The 25,817-nt window shown below is 39.1% G+C and overlaps 1 protein-coding gene across 1 annotated transcript in view; it reads left to right on the top strand.

Annotated features, from left to right (window-relative positions):
* Positions 1 to 25,817, top strand: part of si:dkey-112e17.1 — a gene marked incomplete in the record, with an annotated part of 36,617 nt that overhangs the window by 10,456 nt on the left and 344 nt on the right. The window contains 6 exon segments of the mRNA XM_024276377.2: positions 5,861 to 6,807; positions 10,595 to 10,646; positions 16,967 to 17,090; positions 19,930 to 20,075; positions 24,659 to 24,901; positions 24,982 to 25,817. Of these exon segments, the coding sequence (XP_024132145.1) occupies positions 5,861 to 6,807; positions 10,595 to 10,646; positions 16,967 to 17,090; positions 19,930 to 20,075; positions 24,659 to 24,901; positions 24,982 to 25,647 (2,178 nt within the window).

Below are 25,817 nucleotides of genomic sequence, written 5' to 3'. Positions count from 1 at the left end.
CGTAAACCTTTGCTTGCATCTTATTAGCATCACTTCATTAAAAGGGATCCAGCCTCCCCATTTGTGTAGTGGCTCACTACAACAGCACTGCAGGCCATTGTTTTGCCATGAGAAAAAAAGCCTCCTTGAACAATTAGCGTCCTGCCAGCGAGCGGCATGTGATGTAACAGAAATGAGATGTTCGGCATCATAAGAATGTCCCATTTCTATTCGACACTGTGGCACTTTGGAGCCCTTTCATGTGTAGTCTAGCATGTGCGTCCTCGGGTTTAGGGGACCTCCCAGTAGCCTCATCATGGTGGGAGAGATTAGAGTCTCATCCCTGACACAGTTCTCTTTTCATTACTGTCATAGCTGTATAGACTACTTTATAATAAGTCAACTTTAAGCTTTTTTTTTTATTATTTTAAAGTGGAAAAACTCTTCAACAGATCTTTGAAATAAGGAAAAATTGATATGGATAGAAAAAAAGTTCAACAAGGATTTAAGAGACACAAATATAAAGAAAGGAATCCATAGGGAGGTCCAGTTCACATAAATGTGTTTAAAATTTGTTACAAAAAGGAAATATGAAAGTCCAATAGTAAGAGTAAATAAACGAATATCAATTCAACATGAGAGAGATACGATAGCTGACGCCTTTACCTCCCATTCTGTTTTTGAAACTCTAGTAAACTGTGGTGGGAGACTGACATACTTTTAGACACAATGGAGCTTGGTTATTAACCCATTTATATGTGCAAAGATTAAATGGAAACTATTAGCACCGTTAAAAGGACGCTTATATTTTTCTTCAAATGTTTTGCATAAATTTGTATGTAAAACCTTAAAAATGACCTAAAAGTTAAATCATTTCCTCCAACGCTCTGTTGTTGGTTCTTAAAATACTTTTTTGTAATTTGGCACATTTATGATGACATTTTGAACAACTTGTACTAAAAACCTTTGTGCTGATTAATTTAATTAGAAGAGCTAGAAAAAATGTCGAAATGAGCTGGTTGAATCGAAGCAAAAATTCCCGCTGTGTCCAGTCAACTCTAGAGTCTATTTCAGTGATGTCTCTACCATGAAACGTCTGAATTGAATGTGTTGTTGTAAGACATCTTTAAACAGAACAAATACAGATGCAAATCCAGAGCCACGAGGAGATCAGCAGCTTTCTCTTCTTGGCATCATGTGCTCCAAATTCAAACTCTTCACATCACTTCTCTGCAAAAATGGTATGTGGCTGGTTCGGATCTCATGCAACTCCATATCTTAACTCCAATTCTAGGATCCTCCATTTATCAATAGTAATTGACTTCAAATGTCCATTAGTAAACAGAAAAAAAAGAGTGATTACTTCCTTTTTTGGGTCAAAGATTTATATCAAACCTCATGCAATTTATGCTATTAACAGGTAATTGTCTACAACAAAGAGTACCAGTGTTTGTTAATGCAATTAGGAAAATATGTGGAGTAGTAAATTGGGTAAATTGTTGCATATGTCACGACTCCACATTTCCTAGAAACATTGATAAACATGTCTGTTGCCATGACACTACTTGTATCTGTTTTCTATGAAAACGTACTTCCTTTCGTCGTCATGATGTGGTCACGGGCAGCTGGTATCCGTTTCTTTTATCATTTTATACATTTCTGCTCTCAAATTCAACAGGGCTCTCTCTTCCCAGAACAAAACCCATGTTCTAGTCTTTAACATTTTGGTAAATCAACCTCCATTGTTGTGTTTGTCAGTGTGAAGGATCAATAACACAAAACACATAATTAAAGCTGCTCATGGTTTTGTAGTCTGCAGCCATCTGAGATATGGTGAACATTATTCTGAATTCATTAAAAGTTCCAGTTGTACTGGATTGCATCAGTTTGACTCGAGACTTTTGGACTTTTCTAGTTTAAAGACAAAACTACTCAAGTTAAGATACAATTATCAGTGTGAAATATATTTGAACAACTCCAGTTTATCTAAATATATACACAAGATCCGCTGCAAATCCCACATGCACAGAGTGTAATCAAGATATATACGTGCCCATAGAACGCCAGTTGGATGCCACTGAAACTATGCTTTGATTGTCTAATGTTTCCTAACAGCCATACAAGGAGCATTCAAGGAGCGCGCACTGATGATCTAACGATTCTTTTTTACAAGTCAATTCAAATCATAATTTGAGGTTGTCAATTTGATTCACTGTCAATTTTGGCTGGTTTTGAGTGATCTGATTCAATTTGATTCACTGACCTACAATTTGATCCAGGACGTCCTTAGTCAAAACTTCAACCAGTCTGACTCAGAGGTAAATACCTGGTACTGAACAATGCAGGTGAAGTTTTCCAGATTCCTTTTATCTCTTGCAAAACAACCGGGTGTTTTAATAATGTGTACAAACGCACAAATATTAATTGCAAATCCATTCACATTTTAGCTTCATAAAATTGTTGTTTTGTTCATACCAAAATAACTCAAAGGGAACATTATTAGAACCTTCTACCACACTGTATTGATTGATTGATTGATTGATTGATTGGTTTTTGATTGGTTTATTTCAAGCATAGATTGAAAAATACAGGACAAAACACACAAGTATTTCAAACTCATTACAGAAACAATTAAATGCATTGATTAGAAAAACTAAAGTCAGTAGAGTTCGATTCCTTGAGAAGGAATGGGAAGAAGCGAATTTATATAATCCCACCCCTACTTAATTACTTCATTTCACTGTTTTGCATAATTATGTAATCCGGTACTTGTCGGGGTTTTTTTTCCTTTTTTTTTTGTAATTCCCAATAGCAAAGTGAAGTGCTTGTTGATTATTGATGAATCTCATCAAACATTATTTCAGTAAACATAATGTAACAGATATGTAATACTCATTGATTATCATCAAAATACAATGTCATATTGATGCAGAAAAATCTGACTGTATGGTCACATGTTAGCAAATATAAAGTATTTCCACACTTTGAATCGTAATGATGGCTTGATCATTTTTTGATTTGTCACGTGTGTTGTCCGCTGTTATGGCACCTGGTTGTTTTTTTCCTTATAGTAAAAAAACAACAACCATTTCTCAATCCAAATGTTATTTTTCAAGATTGATATAATCGGTTTATTTCATTTTGATTTTATAACGGTATTGGTCGATTCAATTTGATTCAGTTAACAACTTCTCTAAAATAGATCAATCTGGTTGGATCATAGGAATATAAATCGATTAACCGTGACACCTCTAGTGCACTAGAAGAGCACTTGCGCAGTGAGGGGGTTGATAAACTGAAAAATCAGTATCATGTTTGGATTTGTTGCATCTCTCCTACTTCACCCTTTACTTTACCTAACATGTTGTTTAAGTGTTTTCTACAGCCTGTTGCCCCCAGCATGCTCATTCTGTTTCAGCGAGTGGTTTACGACCTTCGTGATTACCACCTGTGTGCCTCATACAGGTTTGGACTTTTTTTCGCACTGACACCCCGTATCCACCCGTAAGAGCAGCTATGAGTAAAGCTTTAACTAAACAATAGGGATGTTAGAAACTTGATAAACTGATATTTAATTCAACACAATCATTAAAAATTGTTTTTAAAAAAACGTACAGGGTTGGAAAAAAGGCTCAAAAGTGTATTTATGTGAGATTACATTTATAGAGATTCATAATTATTTTTCAAGAAATTAGTTAAGATTATTCAGATGGGATTTTTTCCCCGAAATATGTAAATATTTAATTTTGTTGAAAAAACTTAATGACTTGATATCTAATAAATAATAAAAATATTTTTTTGCTTGCTGTTAGTAATTTGTCAGTAAATGTCAGTTGTTGTGTTGTTATTCTATTTCATTCACTAGAGTTGCTTAAGGGGGATGGTTTGTTACCTGTCTGGGCGGGGGTCTGCTTGTCTGGGTCATTTCCACAGTTCACAATTGAGGCGAACAAGAAAGCTCATAAACACAGAGGCCCCATACAAAGGTCTGGTCTTCAGCTCTACCGTCAAACCGCACATCTGCCTCTGATTAGTGCCAAAGCCCCAAATACATCTCTGCACCTGGGAAAAATTACACTCAGCATGTCTGAAAAAATACCACTCTCCACTCCACCCCAGTCAGGGTTATCTAGGCCACCAGCGCTGGTAAAACCCACAACTTGATATGAAAGCACCATGTTAAAGCTGAGTAATTCATTGTCAGGAGGGTTTATGTAATTGAGTATACAGGCCACAAGGTGAGTTGTTGTCGGCTTTGTCATTGAAAATACTCAGTAGCCAATTTTGAATCCTTGACCAGTATGGCATTACCCTCTTAATCCTGAAATGAGAGCATGAAGCAGAAAAACAAGAAGCAAGTATGAATGGCACCAGAGTGAGTCACACCTGATGGTGCTTCAGTTGAGCTATGAGCCATTGTTGTTTGAAGAGAGTATCAGCTGTTCCTGAAAATAAAATATGAGAACATTTTTATTAAAAGGGATCAAAGACTGATGAAAATGCTGAGTTTAATATGTTCTTGTGGATTTTTTCTGACGATGGAGAGCATTTATAAAGAAAACTAAGCTCAAAATTGCCTTTCTGATGATTTCTTTATTCAAATCATTGTGAATCAGGAACGGATGAAAAAATGCCAATGGAAAAAGATTGTAGCTGTGATGTAGGAGCTACAATTGGCGGACCATTCTGATGCATATACTTGTAGACTACTAGATCCACGTAGGTCTTTGTTTTTCTCTGACATCTGGCTCAGAACTGTTCAGCTAGATAGCTCTAACAGGGGTCTGCAACCTTAAAGAGCCATTCAGATCCATTTCTCTCTGATCACAATCCAGTAGGAGCCCCAATGTCTTACTTCACCAAGTCCAGAAATAAGACATGGATTTGTATTTGTTGTTACTATATTGAAGTAACAATAAGCACTTCAGAATAGTGACTTAAGTGCTTATTGTATTTGAGCTACAACTATGATAAAAATAAAATAACATTTTTTTACATGATATATTGATAAAGAGGACATATTTTTGAATTAGAAAAAAGTTTGTAACTTTTGACAAAGGTTCACATGACTTCCTCTCAAAATAAAAGAAACCCAGTAGGATAGGATCATGTTAAACAGGCAAATACGTCAGTTGGTAGTGTGATATCTTAAGTGATTAAAAAAAAACTATACAGTTTAATTCATCATTATTGATGGATCTCAGCCAAAAAAATCTATTAATCTAGCAAAAATTAAATTAGAGATTATTTATCTGAAACGTATATGTTCAGGACCATATGGCACATTTAAAATCCTTGAATTTTGTTCAAAAATAGACGGTCCACCTTAAATTCAAGTGTGCCTTAAGTATGACTTCTGATTTTGCTTCTATAATACAAAAAGTTTGTCAAATTTTTCAACTTTGGCAAACTATGAACCCAGATGGCTTGATAGATTGTAAGAGCATTATGGGTATTATCATCAGGAGCCTAAATGAGTTTAATAACGTTTGACTTTTCTGACTGTTTTGGTTTGCTAGAGGCAGTGAATTGTCAAAAAAAAAAAAAAAAAAACTAAAAGAAGCACGATTCTTCTCCAGAGATCCAGAAAGAGCCACAGGTTGCAGATCCCTGAGCTTTAAGAGTGTAAACAGATGGATGATAGGAAATGGGGGCAGTCTTACTCCTGCCCACAACTCAGTAGTGAATTTCTAATGAGCTACTGCCGCTCTGCAGAAACTATGTCCTAGAAAATGACAGGTTTTTGGTTTTGGCTAAAAAAGGCATACCGGTAATTATGATTAAAAAAAACCCTTGGAACGCTATCACAATAGATCAAAATGGACCGGAGTGCGACTTTGAGCTCAGTATCACAACTGACTTGATGTTATTCTCCCTCCAGGTTTACTTTGACTGTGGAGCTAAAGTGGAAGTGATGGATGTTCAAGGCCTCATTCTGTCCCCTGGTTTTCCCTATAACTACTCCTCTGGGACACATTGTGTTTGGGAGTTCATTGTGCCCATTGATTACCAGCTGGTTCTGGAGATATTTGACTTTGATGTGTTTGAAAGTCATGACTCTACAGCTAAATATTCTGCCGTCTCTAAGTTTGAAGAGGCAGAGGAGGAAGTAGCCTTTATTCCTGCCGGGGCCACAGCAGACGAAACCTTGTCTGTTGTAGAAGAACCCGTGGATCTTCAGGCGGAAGGGGACGTCTCAAAGAATCAACAATCTTCCCAAGACGGGGATACCAAGCAAGTTGTCCTCCAAGAACGGTCCACAAAAATGGAGATTGCCAAAGTCTTGAATTCTGCCAAAAGATCTGCAGATTCTCCCTTGAGCCAATCCTCACAACCACCCCATTCTTTCCTCATCCTACACAGCGACACCCCTGCAGAGGACATGGCTGTCAACTCTGCCAATCCCAGCTCCAACTCGAGCACAGCTGTGGGGGAGACCACCCTTCCTTCACCGCACTTTACCGAAACCCCATCTGTGAGCCCTCAGACCCAACAGTCCGTGATGGACGTCTGTCCCCACGACGTCCTCTACATCTCAGACCTCATTACGTTTTCATCCAGGTTTTGCGGGGCCAACCGACCCCCTGGCAGCCAGCTGGTTTTTGGCTCAAACCAGGAAATGGTGGAGGTCATCATGGAGCTCATAACCACTACCCACTGGGGGCGGGGTTTCGCTCTTCTCTTCCACTACCATAACTTGACGGAGTCGGAGACCAACCAACGAACCACGTATTCGTCTGGCAGCAACGCAGACTCTGTACTGGCAGCTGTAAGCGGAGCTGCCTTCTTCACCATGATACTCACAGGTGTCCTCTGCATCATCTTCAGGTAACAAATCCGTCTAACTTCCTGTCAACTCTTTGTTCTCTGTTTTGCCCTTCTCAAATGTCAGTGGTTTTAGTTTCTGATGGGTACAATTCCATCAAAGCTTTGAAATCAACATTTTCTCTGCTATTTTGGAAAAAACTAAACCCCAGAGAAAATTCAAGTATCCAGATTCACAAACTTGCTCTCACACAGCCACAACCCTGTTATGTTGACTCAGCTGGAAGCCAACACTGGCGATTACTTGGCTTCAGCTGCGAAGAGCGGCAGCCTTGATGTGGAGCATTCTCACCGTAGAGGGCGAGCAATTCAAGGTGCAGCACCTGGCTTCAATTCCAATGCATACAAACACAAAAGCCAGCATGAAAGCAACAGGCAGGGAAAGATACCACTCACTGCGGTTTGGCCATTTGGCACTGACAAAATGTGCAATTTACAATCTGCTTCCCCTTTTCCTTCCCATGGGACAGTGACGCCTAGAGGTTTGTAATATTATCTGTTGATTGTTTTGCCTTTTGTCTTTAAATGGCTGTAAACCTTTGGCACGGTCTACAACTTTCTGTAGGACATGCAGCTCTTTTCATTTCAAGAGTGTCTCCAGCCAATGCATCGGGCACCAGAGCGCTGCAGGTTCTCGGTTATTAAGAGCTTAGAAATTAGAAACATCTGCTTAATAAAAATGAAAGTGCAATTAGCGAGAACAACCACACAAGTCATTCAGAAGCCAGGAAATGCGTTAGCACGAAGCATCAAACTCAAACGAAAGCCCAGTAGCTTACTTAGTCGTTCCCCCTATTAATTTAATGAGTTCTCAAAAACTGGTTGGCAACTGGCCTGGCGATCTGGGGCAGGATCATGTAACTTTTAAGTAGCAATGAGTCTCACTGCAGAGGTCTCCTCCGGTCAGGAGACAGCCAGAGGTGCTTGAGAGTCACAGCAGGGATCGGTCTCAACTCCACCAGTGGCAGGCAATGAACTCATTCATCTGTAAGATTTTTAATGAACGGGTACACGCTCAAATTTATGCGCATGCCTCACCGGAGGTCACAAAATCATAGATGATGAAAAATATGTATATATTTTGGAGAAATACCACAGTTAGGCAATTAAATGGAGTAAACTTGGAATTTAAAAGAGGAAAAATTACTGAAACTATAATCTCAACGAAGTGATAGATGGGGCAAAATACAGATTTAACATTTATTTTCACTACGGATACATCCCATTGGTTAGCATTTAAATGTTCCAGTGGAGTTGGTCAAACATTTGGGGTAGTTTTTGAATCTTTTGTAATTTTTCTTTTTAAAGCAATTGAACATATTCCAGCACCAATGCAAAGAAGTGATGCACTTCAGTTGTTCACTCTTCTTCCTGAAAGGTATCAAAGTATGCAGAAAACCTGTTTCACTTCACATTCCTTCACACATTATTTTTTAAATTAAAGTTCTAGACTTCAAGCAGGGTATTTTGAAGCCACTTGAATTTCTGTGCAGCCCTGCAGAATGCGTGGAAATGTGTGGATGCAGCATTTGCCTTAAAAATGTCACTTTAAACTTTCCTACAATCACAAGTGTAAAAATCTGTTTTTAAGGGTGTTATTTTTTTACACAGACCATAGCTTTGTGTTTTTTACAGATACAGTAGGGTAGTTCATCCTTGTCTTTTATCTGTCACTCTTCCGATCCTTCCCACTAAATAAAGATTTTTTTGTGTTGATTTGTGTGACCACTACAGCTACAGGCATCCACTGGTTTCATGAACCCCAAATCTCTGTCACTTGTGGAAAACAGTCATGAAGGTTTTCACTTGATTTAACCAGAAATACAAAGATAAGTATTTGATCGCTTCTTGATTTTGTAGATAAATTCACAGTTTGTTCTCTTAATGGTAGGTGACCAGTATTTGAACAATGAGAGAGAAAATGACAAAGAAAATCAAGAATTGATTCTTTAAAGAAGTGATATAAATTTATTTGCATTTCATTGAGGGATATACTTTTTCAAACTCTCTTGCCAAAAGACTTAAGTAGTTTGTGGCAAACCCCTATTAGTAAACACAGAGGTCAGATGCTTTTATTAGTTCATAACCAATTTCTCCACATAGTCCTAGTTTTTTTCAGGAATTTAAGTCCACTCTTCTTTGCAAATGATTTCTAAATCAATATTTTGTAGATATTGCTTAGCAACTTGGAGCTTTAGCACTTTCCATAAGTCTTCTATAGGATTGAGGTGCTACTTCTGTCATTCCTTGGCTGTATTTTTTGGGTCATGATCCTGTTAGAAGACCAATCCACCACCCATTTTAAGCCTCCTGGTGGAGGGAAGGAGGCTCTCAATGAGAATTTGACAGTACATGCCTCCATCCATCCTCCCATCCACACAGTAAAGTAGTCTTGTGCAGAAAAACAACGTCAAAGCATGATGTTTCCACCTCCATGCTTGACAGTGGGGATGATGTTGGCTGGTGACTGTGGTTCCAGATGCTTTGAGATCATCGACTAACTCCTGTTGTATTTCTCACTGTTTCGATGATTGTGGAAACTCCACCAGGTCAGATCTTGCTTAGAGCCCCAGACCGACAGGTGGATTGATGGTCGTGTTCTTGTATTTTGGCACCAATAGTTTTTACCTTAACCCTCAGCTCCTGATGGTTTTGTAGACCATTTCGATCTGGAATCGGCTGATAGGTGTCTTTTATCCGGGTGTCTTTAATTCAGCTACAGGATTAGGAGAGTCTACCAGAACTTTGCGAAGCAGACCTATTAATGGATCAAAAACTTAATTTCAAAATGAATTTCTATAAATTCAAATTGAATATTTTGATTTTCTTTTTTTAATTGAACCTATTGAAGATGACAGACGGTCATTTTCTTTTTAAGTGAGAAAACCAGCAAGGATAAGTACTTTAAATATAATATTTTAATGCAAGACGGGGGCTTTCAGAACAAAATTCTTGACATTTTTCAGAAGAAACATTCTTTGATCAATCATGGGTATAGATAAATTACCAAAACTGTGACAGGTAATTCTTAATTTTTTTTATATATATAATTCTCAGTTGATCATTTCATAGTCTGTTTCCAAATACATTTATTTATTTAAAAAATTGAGAACGTCAGCCTTTCTTTATTTTCTGATTATAAATTCTGCTTTCCCATTTATTTTTACTCACCCTAGAACACATTTTTCCTGCACTTCTTTTTCTTGCTATATAAAAATCATCCTTTTGTTTCCTTTTGTTTATTATTTGTAATATACTATAACCTTATTTAAAGACGTGCTGCTGACCTCTTGGCCAGGTCACCCTTGAAAAACAGATCCTGATCTCAACAGGTTTTCATCTGGTTAAATAAAGACTCCCATCAAACAAAAAGTGAATCAAAAACTTTTCTTCCAGGGTAGCTGCAGAGAAAAAGTCAGTTTCCTTGAATTGACAGAAGTGCACTGAGAACTAACTGGATAGAATTTGTGTGAATCCAAGATTGCAGCGTATGTCGCTTCATCCTCCAGCACGGCAGAACAATTGCTGAGTGGAAATAGCCACAGCTATGTGAGAGCTATTATACTGTACAGTGATGGAGGTGATTACAGTGTCAAAAAAAAAAAACTCCCATTTTAGCACCGCTATGGGAAAGTGTACATTTGACACTTCTGGTGAAACTGCAAACACCAGAGGTTTTCTGTTGTGAACCGTCACTGCAGGGAATAAAAAAAAAAAAAAACTATTTTTTTTTCTCACATCTGGGTATAATTAAGAGCTTGAATTGATTTTATGTTTGCATGTTTTCCAGACCCAAACTGTGTCCAAAACGAGCCAGTTCCTGCACATCCAGCAACTCTGAGGTACAAAACCACCACGATTGCATTAAATAAGACACACAATATTGTTGTAATACTTTGTTGGATTTTTTTTTTTTTAATTGAAATATTTTCACTTTCAAACCTGTTCATACTAAAATGATGGTGTTCAGTCAGAGTCCTAATAAGGTGAGTATTGGCTAGGGATGCAACAATATTCAATATAAAACTGACAATCCAATACAACATTTTTCCCTGTACTGATTTTATTTATTCAGTACCTCTCTGAGGTGCCTTAAGGGTGTCTGCTGCAAAAAATCCCCGCCCACTCTCCCATTTCCTGCCAGAAACTACCTAGCCCCTCCTACGGTAGTCAGATAATAAAAGTTATAGCTAAATGCTAAAAACAGAAATACTTGATTTTTTAAAGGAATACCACACTCTACCTGTGTTGCTGTTGTTTATTTGGACGAGTAAATCAGTTCTAAATATTTTAAATTGGTTCAGTTTAGATTATGTATGACATCCAGCTGTCAAAATTTAAGAGAACTGCTTAAATTGTTGCAGTTCTTATAAGTTTTAATGTTTGCAAGTATACAATGGTTCTATTTAAATGCGATTCTGTTAATGCCAAGAACTGTGCACTTGGAAAAATCAGAATTTTTGTTATGGTATTTTTTATATTTACAAATTTACAATTACATCTGTTGAATACTAGGATTTCAGGGTTTATTTTTTCTTGTTTTCTACATATCAAACCGTGACGCTCATATCGAGGTATGTATTGAGCAAACTGTTCCATTGCATCCCTAGTATTGACATACATCCTATGTATGTTTATTTGGTACTTTGTGCAGATGTAGAGCGGCCAGCCTCTGATTGGAAGATTGTAGGCTAAATTACCACCTTTCCTGCCCATGTATCAGTGTGAATAGAACTGTGAGTCTTGTGCATTTTTCAGAAGGTAGTAAAAGGCTATATGAGTATACGCCATTTACCACTTTACTTTACTGATCATTTAAACACAAAATAAGCAGATATTGATTCCATAATGTACAGCTACATATGCTTGTAGTAGCTGGTATTTTTTAGAAGCATTTCTTTTTTGTTCACTTTCAATTTTTGAGCTAATGGTCAAACTAAAAGCTTAATTTTCAGGTTAGGTGTCGGGAAATGATTATAATTGGGGAAACTGATTTGTTCCTAGTGTTCAAATGATCAATAACTTTGTGGGAATCTTGTTTTATCATTAAAATCCTTTGGTGCTTTAGGGAGGAAGGTAGACTGGATGGGAATTATTAAGGTAAGTTCTGATGATGACGTAACTGCCCTGTCTGCAGGGAAAAATGGTCAAACCTTTATGAGGTACACAGGTGGCCCACATGAAAAATCAAAATTGTACTCTACTTGGTTTATGGGCATGCTGTGAATGACATGTTGTAGTGAACACTTAAGCTACACTTAAAGGGGGCATACCTTGATTTCCTTAACTCATAAAGACACAGACTAATTTTTCCTAAAAAAATAAATGGAATGGAATACAGCATAAACCAAGTAGACCACATAATGCATTTCTGATGTTTTCTGTGACACTGATGTCACCATGAGTTCTCTTGGGTTAAGCCTTTCAGAGTAAACTATATCTGTATATATATATGATCATATATTACCTTTGGAATACTAAAAAACAAATTATTCATGAAATATTAGTTCCTTTCCGTGAGTTTTTTCCTACACGGAAGTAAAACAACTCTATTCTTGAAGCTTTTCCCTCAGCTGCGTGTGGCGTGCGCCATTTTCATGACATCCCTTAACTCTTGTGAGCATGCTTACATTAAAAGTGGGTCATCTGGACCCCACGAGACAGCACACTGAACTTTGCTTTTTTAATTTTTTAATTTTTAATTATTATTATTCTTTACTGATCACCGAGGAAGACATAATATCCTGTCCACCTTTGTTCACCTTTGTCATGGGAAGAATCACACATCAATATAAGGGTTGGGTCATCTGGACCCCAGAAGATAGCACAAGGGTTTAACCTGTCTTTATGCGACTCAAGGAAACAGAAAGACATGTCTGTGGTCACCGCAAGATCATACCCCTCCTATCAACGGGTCTGGACAACCCAAAAACCTTCACCACCTGTACGGGTCAACCCCGGACTGGTCCATGTAACTAAGGCTAAAACTATCCCACATTTTTTCATTAGGTCGTTTTTTGCAAAAATGTAATAGCCTAACTGATTTTCACTTAAAATAGGACGATTTTTCTTAATGATTAAATAATGACTAATTGATTCAGTTTGCAGAAATTGCTCAAAGTTTAAGACAAAAACAATGGCTTAATAAGCCGTGTCCTTTTTCACTATGTCTCCTCCACATGTAGTTTTTCTTCTTCCCTGTCCCCCTGCTGTATAGCTGCATTTGATTGTCCGACATTCCTCTGAAAACAGGGATTTGTCTGGGATCACCTGGATCACCCAAAGTTTCTCCTAATACTCTTTGCCCCTGAGACCCACTGTGTTCCATTTGGTAGCCCTGCCCCTCCACTACCCACTGAGCGTCAACACTTTGGGTTCACACCAGGTCACAGATTTGAAACAAAGGCTATTTATGAACATTTTTAAAGCTTCATTATCCCCCATCAGCTGTGTTTTAGTAGCGATTATGGTTTGCATCACAGTAGTTTCATCTTTTCAACTCATAAAATCATGAATCTGAAAGATTGTATTTATGCATTTAATTTTTGCATTTAAACGTTCATTTAAAGAAATCTGATGTGTTAAAAATCAAATAGGAGCTTTTTAAAATATTGCACTAAAGCCAACAAATTTCAGCTTCAATTTGAGCATTTGTTTCTCATACCTTTATAGACATGTGGTGGTGGTATTATTCCTGTAGATCCAGCTAGACACAGTGAAGCAGACTTAAGTGTTCCTGTATTCATGTATTCAATGTATTCCAGATAAACGCTTATGCTCCATGTCTGCTCAGTCTGAGGTACTTTAGGGATTTTCATTTTGAAACGGATAAACCAATTTTTTATTTATTTTTTTAATTTTGGTAATGCAGCGCTTGTGTTCTGCCTCAGGATGTCACCAGAACGGATACAGAAACAATCATTTCTATCCCTACATAACTAAGGAATACATTATCAGTCTGAATACGCCCAACCAGACTCTGGTCCAGGAACTGCTTTCAGACCTAATTCTTGAGTTGGTCTCTGTTCATTTCCAATTGGACTGAGCTCCAGTTTGCTCTGAGTTTCCTTAGTCTGAATAGTCTCTGTGCTCTGAGCAGAACAACATAGCCAAAACGTTCACCACAACCAGCCATCAAAGAATGTAAACAGATCAACAACAAGACACAAAAACTCATTAGAGTTTGGATAGATGAACACAGGTTCATTAAAACGACTTCTAACAGGATATACGTTGCTTCTCACACTGTTTTTCAAACAAACCATACGTCATAAACACTTACCGTATTAACGTACCTTCTTGGTGGTCGTCTCCTCAGCGACCGCCTTGCAGCATGCCTCTGCCGTACCAAAGTACCAAAAGTAAGCGTTGTACCTGACGTTGGTAAAGACGTTCAAAATTGGTCAGTGAAATATAACGTTTGAATGAGTAAACTATCCCGCCAGAGATTGAATGATTTCTCTCTCTTGTCGTTTTGTAACTCCTGGCCAATGACTGAAAAGAAATTTAGTAACGTAGTTTTTTTTACAAGCTTTTTTCAAAACAAAAAAGTTAGTTTGACAGTCTAAACACAGACTAAACCCAAGATTTAGAATTTGATCCGGACCAATGGACTTTTCAATTCAGAATACACCCTCCAACCTCCATACAATACAACTCCATAACGGTAGCTGTTCCTTATTGCACTTGCTTGTCCTGTGTCAGAAGATACTGCACTTCTACCACAGAAACCTGTTTGTTTTTTTTCTTTTTTCAATCACCTGCTTGGACCTGCTGACATGAACATGTTAATCTGACCCACCTTTCTAGGGCTAGCTAAAGGTTGGGTTAACAATTTTCCTAGGTTGTGTCCTAATTCCTTCACTACTTGATACTTAGTGCACTATATCATGCGTTCACCATTTGTAGTGCTGTCCGAATCTACAATTCCAAAATCGAGTGACCTAGAAATTTCCCAGAAGTCTCTGCAAAAACTCAGTGACTCCAGTTATGCTTACTAAATTAGCTAATATAGACCACAATGCATTGCATTTGAACAATTTTTTTCATGTGAAAATAGGGTACTTTAATTTATTTTCTTTATAAACCGTCCAAGTTTTCATCATCAGAACACAGTGGATTCATAAAATAGACTTTGTAAGACATTCAGGTTTTTTTAGGTTTTTACTTCGGGAAATCTGTGACATCATATTTGTTGTTTTTTAAAGAAAAAGTACCGTGGATGGTGCCTAAATTAGTTCTCAAATCTAGTCCTACACTAAGTAATTTTTTAGTTAGGGAGTGAGGAGGAAAATCTCTCTTCTTTTGACTCCCACTGGCACTTTCAACAACCTCCTCTCTACCTGAGATGCCTCTACCAAAGTTTGCTGTCAAACTCTTGTGCTATCTTATGGGGTCCAGATGACCCCACCCTTATATTGATATTTGATTCCCTCTCATGACCAGATAACCCCACTTTTAATGTAAACATGCCTAGGATAGCACCAGGGTTACACTATGCCGAATAATGTCTGATTGTTAACAGTGGTGTTGTAGGCTTAGTCTATTAGATTCCTCTTTGCTAGTAATGTTCTTAAAGAGTTTTCATGTCATTTACTGCATACATTGTAATGTGACAAAGAAATACTGCCGTCCTTAATTCTTTTATCCTTTAAAGATCTAAGTGACAGTGACGTTTGCATCAAGGAGCTGTATAAAATCCATAAAAATCATTAAACAAAGCCAGACTGTCTTAACTATATTTTTAATTGCACATCTTGGTAACCACTGGATCTTAAAATGTTCTTGCATAATGCAAAAAAAGAGCATAGAGACATTGCTCGGGGTTACCTTTGCCAACCTGAACCATGAGTTTTATTAAAAAAGAAGGTTTTTAGTCTTATCCTCAGAGGAGCCTGGGAGCTGACAACAAAGCAAACCTGCAGAGCACGTACTAAGAGTTTGGAAAATATGGAATCATAAAGTCTGGGTTTTTTTTGTTGTTTTTTTTGTTTGTTTGTTTTGCAGTAATGGAGATTCCTACATTCAATGTAAATATTCTTTATTTATTCTGTCTGCACATATTATTTAATGGAGCCATGATTTTTTTTTCCCCAACCCTTTTAAATCAAGTATTTATGTTATTTATCTTGTAACTAACTCCTATTTTTGGAGTATTTATGAGTCTTCTTCATCACTCCAATCTAATCAGCTTCATCAATACTTCAGTCCATCATTCTGTCAGAGAGGATTTCATTAAACAACAGGATGGGAGGCAGGTCATTGTGTGGGTGTGAAACCATGTGTCATGCATAAAATAAAAATGATGGTTGATTTGTGAGAATGAATGTTGGCTTATGTTGGGATTTTAGTGTGATTTCCCCCCCGCCAACCAACCAACAGCCAAAACCAGAGCAATAATGTTGACCTCAAACTCTTAACACCAACTACTGCCTGGAGCCAGTTACTGCTATTCCCTGCTAAAGGGAATAGCAGTAACATCAACCATGTTAAGAAGGGCTTTTAATTCAAAGACTTGCAACACCATCCAACCAGAGGTGCACCACCCAAGACGAGGAGAGCTGCAAGGGAAGATGGAAGCTCAAACCTGCAGAAAGAACACATTCTTCTGCTCCACGTGGCCCCACTAAGGGTCATCGCAAGAGTCCTGAAGGGCCCTACTTGTCTGAGAAAAGTTGCTATTAAAAGTTGCATTACAAGTCTTTGGATATAAATATGTAGAAGTCAATCCATCTATTTCCAAATCAGCTTAATTGCTTTTGGGGTCACAGGGATGCTGGTGCCTATCCCAGGCCTGGTCTGTATCGTTCTGTAGATGAAAAGTTCCAACTTTAATTTATCTGAACCTTTTATTACAGTTACAGTTCTTTAATCAAACTGTTCTTGTTTTCAGAATAAATGTCATTTCTTTTACATCATATTTACAACAGCCAAAGCAGCTGGAAGTGCTGTACAGTCTCATAAAATAACCTGTACTCAGCAGAAGTCAACCATGACACAGCAGATATCAGGGTCATGGACATATACTCAAGAATCCTTATGTTTTTGCTTTAAGCGTTCATTTTAGCTGATTTATTTTTTTTAATTTAAACATACACTAATATACATGCTTTCATGCACTTTTGCTGCTGTTTGTTGTAAAACTGAACTGTTTTGTCTTCAGGTGCCTGAAGGAGTTCAGAACACAGCAGCAGAGGTCAGCGAGCTCCAGCTGATGGCTGAGAATCAGGCCGACCTGGAGACGGCTGCAGAAGCGGACCCAAACGACGACAGTCCCCCACATACAGGTTAGGGGGGGGGCGTTGTTACGATTCACACAATTTCCACAAATGGTTCCTTATGATTCAAGTAACAACCATAAGTTATGCGGAAAAGAGGCACTGCAACAGAGCAAAAAAATCCCAAAGCAAGCGTTTTACTGTTGACGCCTTTAATCTGCACCACCAGTTGAAGTCCAATGATTTCAGGAATGATAATTTTTATTGTCAAGAATGTAAATCTTGCTGTACCAGTTCATTTCCAGGCAAAGCAGGGATCTGCTGAAGTTCAGACTTGAGGTTTGAGAGTCAAACTGTGCAGAAAATGAGTCTTTTAGTCAACCAAGAGTAAACATTTTTTTAATCTCGCAGTGTAGCTTTTTCTTTTCAAACTATCTGTATTTGGATTTTCCCACTTACCATAACAAACAAGTCAGTGTTTTGTTTGCATAGTTTGGCTGCGGTTGCAACTTATACTTAGGAGCGACTGATGTTCGCATCTGGCATGTGAAACTCATTCTTGAATGTGCTAAACGACCATTCTTGAATACACGTTTATCCAGTGGTGTTCACGCTGGACAAGCAGGGAGGGGCTTCTTCTTCCTTATTTTCTTTTCCTACTGATTCTACTTTTTAAGCAATTGGAAGAGGTTTGGTGGGAAACATTTTGAAGCAGTGTATATCCTGCTCCAGGCGTTTCCTTTTACAGCTCTATTCCGACGTCGTATAATTTCGGAAGTTCATAAACCAAAACCATTCATTTCTACTTCTTGAGGAATTTACAAAAGGTTGGGACCTCCATGAATTTAAGGAGACGTCATGCATTTGTTACTACCAAATCTGAGTCTCTTATTGGTCAGAGTTCAATCTGGTATAACTTTCAATGACTGCATGTTTTTTATGTTAGAACTTGCAAAGCAACGCGTGGACTCAAAAGCTTTGAATGAAGAAGCCCAAAACATTTTTACACGCGTTTATGCTAATATACTAGACAGTGCGTTCGCTATTTTTAGTGCTGTCTGAATCTACTAATTCTAAATAGAGTGCACTCGAAATTTCCCAGAAGTCTTTGTGAAAAACTAGCGTACATCGATGGTCACTAGATTAGCGAATATAGACCACAATGCATTGCGGACGAACAATTTTAAACCAAAAAACGTGTTTAAATGTAATATTTGAGCAAAACATACACATTCTTTCCATCAGAACACAGTGGACGCATAAATTAACGCAGTGAAATGTTCGTTTTTATTCAGTTTTCACTTCATGAAATCGATGACGTCATATCCGTAGTGAGCATCGTGTCTGAATTGCCTTTAAAATCCAGCGCACTATATAGTCCCGCACTATATCGTTTTTTATTAGTTACGGATTAGGGGGAGGGATTTGGACACAACCAGGGTTTGAAAAGGAGTGATCCTGTGTAATCCCACACATAGTTTTTTCTCAAAAACACTTCAGATTACTTTCTGTATGACACCTATGCAAAATTACATTTACACATATGTTTGTAATGATCATTTCAGGCATTGTAAAGATTCAGCAGTGACATCTTGTATGTTTTTTAAATAAATGTAAACTTTCGCTTTCTTTTAAACCTTCATTCAACCTATTCCATAAATCCACACCACAAAACTATAACACATTTTCTTTTTTGTAGTACGAGTACATTGCTGTTTTTGAAATTCAGCTGTTTTCTTGAATCATAACCTCCATCCTTGTCCTTGAAGATTTGTTGTATGTTTACTTGAAGTAAGTTGTTTCTGGCTTTAAACATAATGAGTGGTGTTTTAAGTTTCATCAGTTCCCAATTCATTCATTCAATAGTATTCAATCTACTATTGTTATCTAATCCATATTTATGATCGAGATAAAATGTCTGTTAATGTTCCTGTATTTTGTTAAATAATTTCTCCCAGAAGCACGACTTACACTCCTTGCATAAAATGTTTTTTTTTCTTATACACTATTGCTGGTGTGATTTAAGCCTCGTTTCCACTGAGCGATCTGATATTTCATTATCATATGGACCAGTTAGACAGAACCGAACCGTACCTCTTGGGGCCACCATTGGTTGTAGGGCCATTAAAACGTGGAACAGAATGGATGGAACTGCTGATTGGCAGAAAGTGATGACGACAGTAAAAAGCACCAATATAGCGCTTGTTTAAGCTAACGTTACCAACGGCAGTATTCTTCTTTCAAACATTAAATTCTTGTTATACGCCATGTATCAGAAGTAAACCAATAAAAAGACGAGCTGCTGGATGACCTCCATTGTTGTTGCTTTTCTAGTCGTCGCACTACGATGACACGCTAGTGGTCTGCACCATGCATGCACCGTGAAAACAAACCGCTCAGTGGAAACGAGGCTTAACTGAATTAACTAGACTGTACCGTACTAATCCCTGTACCGGGCCGCTCAGTGGAACTGAGGCTTTATAGTACCGAAAAATACAATATATCGTAGAATGAAAGAGACTTTGCAGTATGTCTGCAGGCGTTTCCAAAGGAAGGGAAAGTTGATTCCGAATCGGCAGTAACTTTATGTTGGAGCAGTCCACAGACGTTCCTCTCAGCAGGACTGAGTAGCCTGAGAGACTTGTGGGTTGTGGCACTGAAGCCACTAACAGCCTGGGAGAAGTTGAAACAGCAGGGCTGTACAGTTATCATGAGATCCAGTCACAGAGTTTACACCAAAACCCACAGCTCTGGAACCATTCCAGCTAGGAATTATATGTTATCTTTTTTGCTGTGTCAAGTCTGACTCTTATGTTCACCTGGATCTTTTTTTTTTTTTCAATCTATTCTGATTTCTATAAAAGTAAAGAGACTTCATGTTGCAGCTGAATGCTTCTTTGGGTTTCAGCAATTGTTGCAGATGGAGAAGTTGCTGGTAACACAGAGGTGGACCTTTCCTGCTGCGGTCTGACTGAACTCGACCTCGGCGCGGACGAGGTCTTCATCGTGTCGTCAAACACCACCCCAAGTGGACTGCCCTTCTCCCCACTCACAGTAGGAAACAGTTTGCTGCTCGCCAAAACTTTTGGAGGAATTTTTAGGACCTCCAAGAGAAATGCTGAGATTAGTTCTCAACCATTGATTGGATGAGAACTGGACTGACCCCTCCCCCACTTCATGTTCCAAACAGGAAGTACCTGCTGGCTCCAAGAAGCCAAAATTTCATAGACTTCTACACCGTCATTATATTTGCCAGAATAACTATTCTTGCTCTGAAACCCTTTTATAATATGTAATTTAAAATGTAAAGTTAATCATGTTATAAACTGGCCATTTGGAACGTTTAAAGAATTTGATTGAAAGATTTTTGTGTAGTCTGCTTTCAAGTGGAAGGGGGTGTGGCCTTCCAACAAGCTCACTCCTGATTGGTGAGAGTGGTTGCCACAGACATATTGACCCATATAAATCACTACTTACTGATGATTTCTAGTTAAAACTTTCTGATGTTGCAAAAAAAAAAAAAACTTGATTTGACTGAGTTGTGTTGGAACCAGAAGTAATCAATTTTTTATGAGTGACATCACACTCACTTGGTCCACTTCTCATATACAGTTAATGTTTTCAGCTAACTTTTTTTTTTACACTTTTAATGTAAAAAATACATTTGAATGAGAGACTTTGCTTTATATAAACGATCCCAGAAGTGATGAATAATCGGAGGGGGAAGGGAATTCACAGCTTTGAACTGACCTAGTGTTCCCAATCAGATCTATTCTTCTGGCGTTTGCAAGATACCTTCAAACTATGAAAACTATGATGACATAAATGGGAATTGGGGATAATTAAAGGTGGGAGGAGCTTCAAATAATCAGGCCTTTTTATTTCTTTATTTTTTTTCCCGCTCCCTTTTGTACGCTGGTGGAAAAAGAGTTGGCATAAAACAAACTCTGGCAGCTTTTTGAAGGACTGGCAAGCTTTTCTGCAACTCTGCAGCTCAGGCTAATGGAGTATTATCACCAGAGCCAGGTTCCCAGCTCAGAGTGTGTGTGTTGCTGTGTGTCATGCACCCTTTGGCACGCAGTGTGTGGTCTTGCCTATGTGTGTCCCCGATTCACATGTTTGGGAAGTGTTGCACGGGCTGCAGGGGTCGTTGAAAACACTCGGTTAGTGCGAATGCCGGCACCGGGCGACCCTCCCAGCCGCTCACGCAGCGCTCACATGTAGACCTTTTTCGGAGAACTCTTCCTGCTATTTCAAGGCAGTGGATTCCCATCTTTTAAGTTACCCTTTTACGACCTTTGCCCTTTAAACCTTGGACGGCGGTCTCCAGTTCAATGTAATCGCTGATTTCTTAGCTCATGTGTCAAACCTCAACGTTTCCATTGTGCTTACCGAGCTTTGCTCAGCAGAAACATTTAAATATTAAAGCCCTTGCTAATTCAAGTCTAGACAAAGTTAGCCGCTGCCACTCTGAGGTGAGGATTATCTCTCTCTCTGATGAGTGCACCCCCCCTCCAATCCCCGATCAATAGCAACTGACTAATCAGAAATGATAAAGTGACCTTTGCTCTCCTAATCTGTCAATCTCCTTTGGCCTCTGCTGCTAGCCGGAGCAGAAGTACGTTAATGCGGATGTGTGCGTACACAAACCCACCAGTGTGACTGAAATCATTGCGGTCCTCCGGACGGCTTACTTAATAAATGATAATGAGATCCGTCCAGGAGCCACACACGCTCAGCTGGCTGCCCGTGCGCCCGAGCGCGCCAAGCTAATCAGCACACTTCCTTCCTGTTAATCCTTCAATGTAATGCGGCGCACAACAGATTCTGCACAAAGGCCCTCAGTCAAAAGTGGGAAATGTAGCAGGTGGAACCAACAAAATGACAGTTTTGATTTCTGCTGCCATAGAAAATGTTGAAAATTCACCTTTGTTTCCAAATTCCCTCACTACTCCGCGGTTAGAACACTATGTAGGGCGTTTGCCAGCTTTTATCGCCGTGTCCAAATCTACAATTCTCTGAAGTTGCTGCAACAAACAGTGTGCTATATACAGTTATGCTCATAAGTTTACATACCCTGGAAGAAATTATGATTTCTAATTCATTGTTCATAGAATATAAATGATAACCAAACACTTCTTTCCACTCATAGTTAGTGGTTGGGTGAAGCCTTTTACTGTCAAAAAATTCAGTTTACCCTTTTTAAAACATAATCACAACAGAAACGTCCTGAATGATCCTGTTTAAAAGTTTTCCTATCCTGATGACTTTGTTCTGAAAACATGCACACAAGCATGCACAAAAGGTCTTAGAGCTTCTGGGCTTCCAATGGCATCCTTCATCCAGTTCTGCACTGAAATTTCTGGATCCTGAGTCATGGGGAAAGCTAAAGAGCTGTCCAAAGATCTACGGGAAAAGGTAACAGAACTGTACAATACAGGAAAGTGATTTAAGAAGATATCCAAGGAACTGAGAATGCCAGTTCCAGAAGTGGAAAGTGAGGGGTTCTGTTGAGAAATCATAATTTCTTCCAGGGTATGTAAACTCACAAGCACAACTGTAGACCACAATGCATTCCGGGGTTTTTTTGTCTTTTTTTTTAAGAATTAGAATTAATTTTTCATCTTTCAGAACACTGGATTCATAAATAGTCTTTGTGAATGTTCATATTTATTTAACACAATCCCACTCCCAAGAAGTCACATATTGACGTTTGGTTAAGGACCCCTCTGTATCACTCTCTGGTGTTTTGGGTGTCCCCAACTCATCGTTTTCTGATGTGCTGCCTGTTCGTTAAAAGGTCCGCAACCCTCAGGACGCGGTACCGGACGGTGACTGGTCCATGGGACACGTCAGGGAGTGGACACAGTACTGGTCCCAAACCGGTACCAGATTGCAGTATCAGGCGCAAACTGGGCCAGACGTGGTACTGGATGCAGCACTGGTACCGGGTTAGGGTACCGGGTTAGGGTACCGGTACTGGATTTAGGGTACCGGTGTGCTCCGCGTCCCGGTACTGGACCGGTTCCAGATCATAACCCTGAGGTTGGGGACCTGTGATTTTTTTTTTTTTTTTTTACTTTATTTTAATTTTTAAAAGTACACATAATGTTTTACAAGAGTCATGCGTCAAAACAGGATTTTAGTCGGCGTATGTGAACCTTGACAATTACCATAAAAAAGGAAGAGAGTAAAGAGAAATAAAGTAAATAGACGAACAAAACAGAATAAAATAAAAACGTAAAGACAAAAAAACAGGCGTGCAAATGGTGGAGAATATATAAACTACTAGATGTACAATTTACATCACTTATCTAGTAAGAATTCTAAGAATGGTTGCCAAATCTTACTAAACAGTTCTGGTTTATAATTTTTATTGAATCTTATGTGCTCTACTTTAGCCATAAACACCATTTCATTCAACCACCTCTCAAAACGTGGGGCTGAAGGAGACTTCTATTGTAACAAAATTAGCATACCCATGATTAGCTGTTTCTGTGACAGGACAAGGATTTTAAAGAAACAGGTGATCCAAGTACTGCTAGTGTACTCTCCAAAGGCACATTCTTCCCAAATTGATTAGTAAATCAATTCAATAAAGCTGGGCAATGCCAAAATGCATGTGCAAGTGATGCTCTGGCGCCGCCACATAGATCCCATGAGGGTGATACGGAGTTATAAATTCGGTTCAGTCTAAGCTTAGAAGAATGTAATCTACGAACAGGGAACCGTGATTTTAATTGGAACAGCTAGCACACCAAAAAAATTTGGGGGCACCCAAAACCTCAATTTTTGACGCAGAGGGGCCCTTAACCAAATGTCACTTAACCAAATGTCAGTATGTGATGACTTGGGAATGAGATTGTGTTGATTTATTAGGTGTCCAGGACTGAACTTCTCCAGCTCTGCACCCAAAACCTTTACAGCATCTTCGCACACGTCCTCTTTGCAATCCACTTCTTTGGTTCTTTCCTCATTCAGTCATCATTCACTCATTCTGGGTTTTCCAAATCTACAATTCCATAATAGTGTCCTGGAAATTTCCTTAGACGTTTCTGCAAAAAACAGTGTGCATTAACGCTCACTCGATTGGTGAAAATAGACCACAATGCATTGCGTTTAAATAATTTGTCAAAAAAATATATATATATTATTTAAATATTCTTATTCAAGTTTTCATCATCTGAACTCTGTATTCTTTGTAACATATTCATAGTTATTAGGTTTTTACTTTGACAAATAAGTTATGTCATATTTAGCCTTAAAAACCAGTAGAGAGGATGTGTCTGGATTTCATTAGAATCCAGGGCACGGCATAATCCCACGCTATTTTAACAGTCCTGTGATAGTAAAATTCTGAAATTCTTTTATTTTATTTTAATTAATTTAATTTATATTTAATTAAATTAAATTTATTTTTAATTTTGGCTTTATTTCATTTTATTTTATTATTTTTATTGAATCATTTTTATTTTTATTTTATATTCATGTTTTACTTTTTGTGACTTTTTCAATATGTTATTTCTTTTTATTTTAAATACATTTTATTTCATGATAATTGTATTATAATTATTAGTTTAATTTTAATATTATATATTTGTAGTTATTTTATATTTATTTATTTGTTTTTTCTTCAGCAACCAGAGCGTTTCCTGCGACACAGTGACACCGGCCCCAGCCCTTCAGGGGACTGGCCCTCAGCAGACCCGAACAGCTCCCCCATCGGTGGCAGATCGTTCAAGGAGGGCAGCGGTAGCTGCTCCAGACCGAGAGCGTGGAGTGTGCGCACCTTCCAGGACTTCCTCCCCCCTCTGCCGCAGCTGCACAAGAAGTGGTGCAGCTGGAACTCCACCAGTCCCTTCACCAAGCTGGTGGACAGCGTCAGTACTCAAACCTTCGTCTGGGTTTCCCCCACAATCCTCTCCTGCTGTCGTTTGCTTTCAAATCTTTCTCATTTCAGGCTCCGCCCAGTTTGAGATCTGATTGCAGAGGTGCCGACAGCCGGAAGGTTTTCTCTGACGTCCACCTGGAAGCCAACGGCGATTCTAGCAACATCTCCGATTCATCCATCAGCAACGCCTCCTACCCGCTCGCGCAGCCGGCGCAGAGGCAGCGGCGTCTCAACTCCACCAGCAACCTGCTCCGCTCCAGATTCACGGGGCCTTGTTTTGGCCTGCTCACCGAAAACAAAAGACCCGCTGAGGGGGTTCCTCCGGCCTCCCCGTCTGAACCTGCCCAGGGCTTCTCCTCCTCCTCCTCCACCCAATGTCAGGCTGAAAGTGGCCTCGCTGGAAAGAGGCGCGATTTCCCAAGCGAGGCCGATCACATCAGCGTGCCCGTCTTTGCCATCTCTGAAGAGGAGGACCGGCAGCCTCTGGTCTCAGCCGAGCTCCTGGACCAGACGCCGGGCCCCGCGACACAGAACGGACTGATACCGGGGACATTTGAGAAAGCTCCAGTGGGGGGCCTGAGCCCCAAAAGGGCCCGAGCAGAGTGGAGGCCGTGGGGGAGTCAGGTGTCGGGAGGGATGTGTCCTTTCCCTTCCAGCGGATTTACAGAATCCAACGACAGCAAGCCGTTCGTCAGTCTGTCCACGGGGCTGCTCACTGTCACCAACCAGATGTGACGACCACTCCCCCCCCGGACTGTGCTAGTGCCACTGTGAAAAATAACCTCCTGTCATTCCAGTTATCACATCCTCCATAGCTTCCTGATGGCAAATTCTATAAATGTTCATCAAAACATGCTGCTTTCAATACCAAGGCACTGACTGCTGTTGTACTTTCTTAAAAAAAT

Source organism: Oryzias melastigma, linkage group LG9, assembly GCF_002922805.2.
Source record: "Oryzias melastigma strain HK-1 linkage group LG9, ASM292280v2, whole genome shotgun sequence".
Classification (NCBI taxonomy): Eukaryota; Metazoa; Chordata; class Actinopteri; order Beloniformes; family Adrianichthyidae; genus Oryzias; species Oryzias melastigma.
The sequence above is the reverse complement of the archived record's forward strand: the minus strand, read 5'-3'. Positions and strand labels throughout refer to the sequence as shown.